The sequence below is a fragment of the Phaseolus vulgaris genome, chromosome 3 (genome assembly GCF_051622355.1).
Source record: "Phaseolus vulgaris cultivar YP4 chromosome 3, ASM5162235v1, whole genome shotgun sequence".
Taxonomy (NCBI): Eukaryota; Viridiplantae; Streptophyta; class Magnoliopsida; order Fabales; family Fabaceae; genus Phaseolus; species Phaseolus vulgaris.
The window spans coordinates 3577173-3584931 of NC_143500.1; the positions used below are offsets into that span (position 1 = coordinate 3577173).

At 33.3% G+C, this 7759-nt stretch overlaps 1 protein-coding gene across 1 annotated transcript; it reads right to left on the reverse strand.

Moving 5' to 3' along the window:
- Window positions 1-1813: 1813 nt before the first annotated feature.
- LOC137806134 (protein OBERON 3) lies at window positions 1814-6110 on the reverse strand. Its single transcript, XM_068606098.2, has 2 exons — window positions 3708-6110; window positions 1814-2682 (listed from the first exon to the last, which is right to left on the reverse strand). The coding sequence occupies exons 1-2, from the start codon at window positions 5623-5625 to the stop codon at window positions 2111-2113; spliced, it is 2490 nt and encodes an 829-aa protein (XP_068462199.2). The 5' UTR covers window positions 5626-6110; the 3' UTR covers window positions 1814-2110.
- Window positions 6111-7759: the final 1649 nt, after the last annotated feature.

Here is a 7759-nt window from a genome sequence, read left to right on the forward strand (position 1 = left end):
ATAACATATTTTATGAATTCCAGATTTATCATTCCAAAAATTCAAAAATTATGTTTTGGAAAGAATATTTTAAATGATATTTTGTCTTCCAGATTTTCTATTCTAAAAACAAACTTTACTTATGAAACCCTTATTTTAGAAACACTTCTTCTAACGGAATCCTTATTTCGGAATTATCCAAAATTATAGGATAATTCTAGTATTTCAAAGAATATAGGGTATAGGAAGAAAAATGTAGGGGTATAGAAAGAAATACCCTTATTTTTTTAATTATTCATTGATGCATATTTTTATTTGTGTGCAAGTATGAATATTTTTATTTATTAATTTTTCAATATAATTTTAGTAATTTTTTTGTCGTTTTAATTATTCATTGATGCATACATGTGTTCTTGTGCCGTATGAATATTTTCATCCCTCATTATCCTTTTCAAGCATAAAGTTTATCTTCAACCCTTCTGTATTTTTTAAAGCACATCAATCAAATATATGTGTCAATTCACAAAGTTTATTTATTTGTATATATACATAAGAAAACTACAAAGGTTGATCTCTTTGTACCAAATTGTAATGATTACAAAATCGTGATTTGAAATGAATTGGATTGTAACGTTGACTTCTTCTGCAATTGGCAATGAGAAGTTGGGAGTGACTTGGTCACAACAAATGTTAAGTATTATTAGGTTGAAGTCAATTATTCCAACTGAGAAATTAAATATTGTAGGATAAAACATGCACTCACCAAGTCTCAATAATTAGTGTTCTAATTAAATCTCCTACTTTAATTAGTGTCTAGGGAACCCACCATTCAACATTATTCTCCTTCTCCATTTAACTAATCTTATCAGTTAGATTTTTTACTTTTAGTTTCTAATCAAAATTTTAATTCAGTTTAGTTTTTTAATTATATTTCACTATGTATGTGACAAAGCTAGGAGAGTAGTCTATCAGCAACTAGATCTGTTTGCAGACTGTCTTATCCAAACTCAGACTTTGCATAAGACACTTTGACCAAATTAGTGTACTTTGTTTTTCAAATGAAAAATGGTACTTTTTTTACAACTGCTGGAGTATATAATATGCAATTTCAAAATTTCTTATCCTTTCCTTCCATATGGGGTATGTACTTTAGTAAAAAAATATTTTTTTCAATTATAATCTGGTGCAGAGAGTTTAAAATATACCACCACTCATTTCAAATTTATTAAATAGGTATATGTTCTGGTACGACCAAAAATATAATTTTACATCGCCTAGAAGTCGAGGTCAATGGTAGTTTAAATACACCTTCCTTCCTTAACTTCCTGAGACGCTTTTTAAAGACAAAATTGTGACAGAGCTCAAAAATTCCAAAGCAAACAATATCTCAATTGCGGTGATTGATCTTAACAATGCTATCTCAACGAACTAACTCCAAAACAAATAATATCTTGAATATGGTGATTGATCTAACGATACTATTTCAACGGACTTAAAGTCGGTAGAATATATTTTATTCAAAAAATTCTAATCTTTCCATTTGAGAGAATAAAACTAACTCTGAAGATCTCTGCAATGTAATAATACTAAACAGTCTTAACAAAAGAAAATCTCTATAATGCTTGAATTTTGATTTCCACTTATTCTAAATGAATAGTTTGAAGATGTAACATCATAGGAGTTTCCTGTGGCAAGTAAACCACCACCAACATAAAAGAAAGGCATCCTCAAGAAATACAACTTGATTGTTATGTTTGTAAAGAAATGGTAATTTTAAAAGCAAACCACAGTAGTTGGTAAAAAAATGAAGGAAAAATCATATATACATCAGAGAGAAAAGGAAAATCTATATGCAACTATTATTTTGGAGTAAAGAAAAATATCCACCAGTTCTTTGTTTAACATTATAAACAAGAACTGCAAGCTCTCATGAAGAACATGGCTAAATTCAGGTTTAAGCCCCTCAATGAAGCATACAAAACTTGATTCTTCAATTTATAAATAGAAAGTTATCTATTCTGAAGAAGAAACAGCAGAATACGAATTGGCACTAGACCAATAAGCTACACACATTTTAATGAGTGTTCTAGAGAGAAATATACTAAACAAGAACAAGAACAAAATACATGAATTAAACCCATTGCTGCTTTGTTGCTTCCATTCTCTTCAACAAACCATGAATCTCATCTTGCATTCTGCTTTTCATGTTGAAGTAATCATAGTGTGAATTTTGCAAGACATTGAGTTCCTCAAATTTCTTCTTCCTCCTTTCCTCTGCCTCATGCAAGCAAAGCTTGCCAAGCCTTTCTGTATACTCTTCCATCTGTGCAGCATTTGTCTTGATCATCTTCTGGAATCCCTCTGCTTCTTTCCTTGCCTCATCTGCCTTGTTCTGGAACATTCCGGCTTCCGCCTCTTTTATCCGTATGATGCTCTCCAAGCTTTCAAGCCCTCCTCCTTTCCTTAGTAAAGCCTCAAGGTGCAAATCAGACTCCTTTTTCTGCTCACTCAAGAGGGAGGTTTTGAGGTCCTTCTGTTGAAGATCATTTGACCTAGTGAAGCTCATGTCATAAGTGTATTTTGGTATCAGAGAAGTAGATTGTGGAAGAGATGATGTTGTCTCTACTGTAAGGTTATTCTTAGATTTTGGCAAATCCTTTGTGGGTATAGCAGAAACTGGGAAATCTGACATGCCATCTGTGTCTATTTATCAGAAAAAAACTTCAAGTTAGGAATCAAATATCATCATCAGTATAACTATAATCAAATCAAGCAGACATTTGTTATAAAAAAAAGCTAAGAAAGATCTGAGGTGAAGCTGAAAAATTATTCACAATTGTGGGGGGTAGGGCATTTTAGTTTGATGGAAAAACACAGACTCAAATGCAAATTCAAATATTAACTATACAATATAGCTACTTTATCTAGGAGGGAAGAACATGCATACAACATAACTTCAGCATTTTTTGCTTAATTAAGTGGCCAGTGCCTGATGATCAAAGAGTTTCATCTACCAAATCTGCAAACTCATCTAAGAACTGAGTGCTCAATGTAACATAATTCATCATTCACCAAAATCAATCACCAGAAGACTAGAAACAATTATTAAGTAAGAAACAATAGACACCTCGGTTATGAAAGAACATTCCTTGTTTTTATTTCTGCAACCTATGACAAACAACTGAGTCAACACGAAATGCCCTATTGAGCAGGACCAAATGATTTAGAAAGTACGAAGTCATTCCTAAATCTTCAATCAGTTAGTTACACATCAAATGCTGCAGCCTGATCACTAATCTTATATTGTACTTGACATAGCCTAAGCCTGATTTGATGTTATTGAACATCAGGCCGAATCTGAAGTCTGAAGTCATTTTTTTATACATAACATGATGTGGCTATAAAAATATGAGAAATGGAAAGATAACTCATTTTAAAGGTTAAATAGCAAGATCATGTTCTGGTTCTAGTCTCTCTGTTAAATGTCAGTCATAATTACTATTGAAAACAAAATCTTCATATATCAGAGCATAATGCTTTTCTCTACCACGTCAAATATTTGAATAAAATCAATTTGTTTTTACTAATCCGTGAAGAATATCATGATATTCATACCGCATGATTCCCATTTAAATGCTGTAGGTGTTTAAATAACACAGTTGTTTTGATAAAACACATGAACAGATAAATTGAATATGAAAAGTAAAGACCACAGCTCGTAGACTTACAGCTGAAAAACTGTATGATAAAGTTGCAGGCATCCGAAGGAGAAACCAGTTTAGCTTGAAGTTTTGACAGCATATCATCCATCTTAAAATGCAATTCCTTCCCTTTGAGATCTTCACTTCCCTGGAAAATCCTCCTCACACAGTCAAGCTCCTTTATCAATGTTTCTAGGCCCCAATCCTTGGCACAACACACAAAGACCTCTTTAACAAAGCCATACATTTCTGAAGTATGTCCACAGCCAATACAATGAAACTGCACCTCAGAAGAACCAGAAGGACCCTTCAAGATAGGCCCAGGTTTGATTAGATTCTTCTGAATGGCACAGGTAGCATGACACCAGTGAGAACAAACATCACAACCAACCCAACTACAAGTATTACTTGCACAGTCAAAGCTCATACAGACAGGACACATGCAAGAGCTGCAAAACCCCTTATTTCCTGAGCACATCTTGCAGTCACAGTCTTCAACAGGCAGAAAGCTCTTGCAGTTCACATTTCTACATCTCATATACAAGAAAACCTCCACCATCTCCAAGATTTGGAACTTACCAGACAAGAAACTCCCAAGCCCCATCTTGATAGCAGTCAAAATCCCTAGCTGCTCTTTATGACACTTGGAAAGAGTCTCCCTGGTGATGTCAGATCTTCGGCCAAGCCGACTCTGGAGGTTCATCAATTCCCCTTTCTTCTCTGGCATATCAATGAGACCTTTCAAGTATTCCTTGATTGAAGTTATGACTTCATCAGTGAACTCCTGAAATTGCAAAGCCATGGCTGGGATAGACTCGGACACAATTTCTCTTAGAACTCTCTCTGATCTAGAAAACTTCATCCTCCCACCATCCACACCTTCCAAGCCTCTCAGATTCTCAGAATTCTTTCCCCTTGAGCCCTCAGACTGAGCTTCAAATCTCACTCTTGCAGGCAATTCTGAAGGGAAAAAAGACTGGTTATCTGAGCTAGTAGCCTTATAGTGACTGTTCCCTTGCATAAAGGAATGATTGGCCAAAGCAACCCCATCTCCTATCGGCTTGAACCTGCTATGAACTGACCCATTAGTCCCCTCCCCACAATGCCAGATTTGATCATCTTTGCTGTGCGAATACTCAAAATTGTCGGTTGAATTTCGGGTGATTGAGCAACTTGGGTTGTGTGAGAAAGGGTGAGAGTAAGATTGAGACATAGAAGCTGCAGTGTAATCATTTGAACACGAATTGATCGTAGTTGTGGATGGCATACCAGGCTTTGGCCTAACAACTTGGTCACCGTTTTGCAAAGCGTTTGAGGCTGTGAGAGAGAGCGACACATCAGGCAAAGCAAGAGAGAGACTAAGAGTCTCAAGCTTCTGCTTCTTGCTGCCTCCACTCTTCTCCCTCTCACACTCATCATCAATGGATCTCTTTGAAGAATTCTCCCTTGACTCACTCAAACTCAAGAAATCCCTCTCTACCCACTTCTCATCCTGATCTTGCTTTTGGTTCCCAACAGCCACCTTCCTCCGAAGACAATCCTGGTCGAAGTATTGTCGCGCACTAAATGCAGGCACCTCTTCCAGAGATGATTTAAACCTTAACTCCTCTTGATCTTGATCTGAATTCCCATAAACCACAACTCCTTTGCCCTTCACCAAGCTTCTGCCATCAACCTCTCTCTCGACAAGACTCAATTTTGGGTTGTCACAGAGGTAGCTGAGGGTCAACTCTTGCAACCCAGAAGAGCCAAATTCTGAGTTTGGTGTCTGAAACTCATCAACACCAACCTTCTTCTTCTCTGGGTAACTCTGTTTTTTCTCCTGTGGGTATTCCTTGCCCTGAGAAAAATCACGATGCTGATGCTGCTGCTGCTGCACCTTGCTCCTCGAGTTCTCTCCCTCGGTGTCCACGCCATTGGGAACAAGATCTTGGCCTCCAATCATGGCAGATGGAACGCCAAACAGGAAAATAAAAACAAAGAAAAGGCAAAGACCCAAATAGAAAGAGAGAGAAAGAGAGAGAGAAGACAGAGAGCAAAACCAAAACTGTGTTCGAGACACGAAACAGGGATAGTTCCGAAAAACAAGCGAGAATCCTGGGTGCTTTTTTTTTCTTTTTTCCTTTTTTCTGAGTTTCGGTTATGATTCCTCAATCAAGACGAGACAGATAACTCAGCTCTGCAACGCGTGCAGTTTTGGTTTTGATATGATTAAAAAATTCAAAGATTGCTTTAAGTGTTTGGATCAAGTTGATATTTTTTTAATACCCATTTCAGATAAATTGGGCAAACACACCATAGCCAGAAATGGTGAGCTTCATTGCATAACTAAATTTACAGTCTTAGCCCTCTCAGAAGGATGAAAATGGAGTTACATGCTACACTCTGCTCCTGCTTTTCACCATCACTTTACTCTTTTGCTCCACCTTCACCAACATCTTTACACAAGTCCACAAAATTTTTATAAAAAATAAATACTTTTTCTTAAATAAAAAATTATTAATTTAAAAATTTGATCCGATTTTATTTTAAAAAGTGTTTCGAAGGATTAAAAGAGTTTTGAAAGTCGATATTTTATCACGATTTTATCTTAAAAAACGTATTGATGAATTAAAAAAGAAAAAATATATATAAATTGTGATTGACATCAACTCGACTGAGTTATGTGATATTATATTAATTCGTAAAAAGGATCATAATTTTTATTAACTTTTATATAAATTAATTATAACTTATTAGATGAATACAATTTATATATATATATATATATATATTTTTTATCTTGTACTGTTTGATAATTTTAGTCATAGATTTTTTTTCTGTTTAAAATATAATTTTTTGTCGACAATCGAATAAAAAGTTATTAAAATATAGATCTTGTAAAACTTTTGTACTTAAATAAAAATTGTAAAAAATATTAAAAATGTGGGATCAATAATAATTTAAGACTTAATGTACCAACTTTTGAAAGGGAAATGAGATGAGAAAATAGAAAAAGAAACAATGGAAGGATCTTTTTCTAAATTAAAATAAATTTATTGGCAAATGAAAAATAAAAAGTTAGATGAATTATATGAAGAAAAATCTAAATATAATATTATATGTTCTTTAAAAGTTTAAATAGTTTAGTAATTTGTCTAGTAGGGACTTAACTTGTTTAAAGTTAATTATAAAATTTATTATTTATTTTTACCTCGTCGACTTGAGACTGGAAATGTTTATCGGTAATTTATTTTATGAATGTAATTTATCTAAAATCTAATAATTATTAATAAGAGAGATTCAATAAAAATTAATTAAGACTGAGAAGTTAAAATATAAATAATTAAGACTGAGAAGTTAAAATATAAATAATTAAGAAGGAAGATTATATCATACTTGAAATCAGTTGAACGTTGAACATGATTTAAAAAATTAAATAATATTTATTAAAATTTAGGAGATAACTCATAATTAATCAAGACTCATAAATACATAGATGATGATGAAAAACAATCTTAATAGAGAACATTCAATTTAAATCTTTTAATGCTTTAATTACTTTTTTTATATCATAAATCTTAGCTAATATTATTTAATATTTAGAATTTATATCTTTATCATCTCATTTCAAGTAACATGAGTAGGTACCTATGAGACTCATACACTTCTCTTAAATGACGTATCCGTGTCGGACACACGTATTGACACTCGTAGGACATTTATCAGTGGAGTATTCAATTCAAAAAAATATTTGTTAGATTTTTGAAAAATCTAACACGGTACTAACACAATTTTACAAGGCATAAATACAATAATTTCCTAAAAACTCAAATTTATTGTATAAATTTTTATTATGATTATAAAAATAATGAACAAATTCTTTTGAACCAGTTGTGAAAAATTATCTTCCTGCTCCCAAGAATCTGAAACATACTTTTACACATAAATATTTATTTCCAATTTATATAATTCATAATTATATAATATATAGATTCGTGTTCCCGTGTCTTACATTTTAGAGATTTTACATATCTATGTGTCCGTATTCGTGTCGTGTCCTATACGTATCCGTGCTACGTAGGTAGGTATTCGTTTAT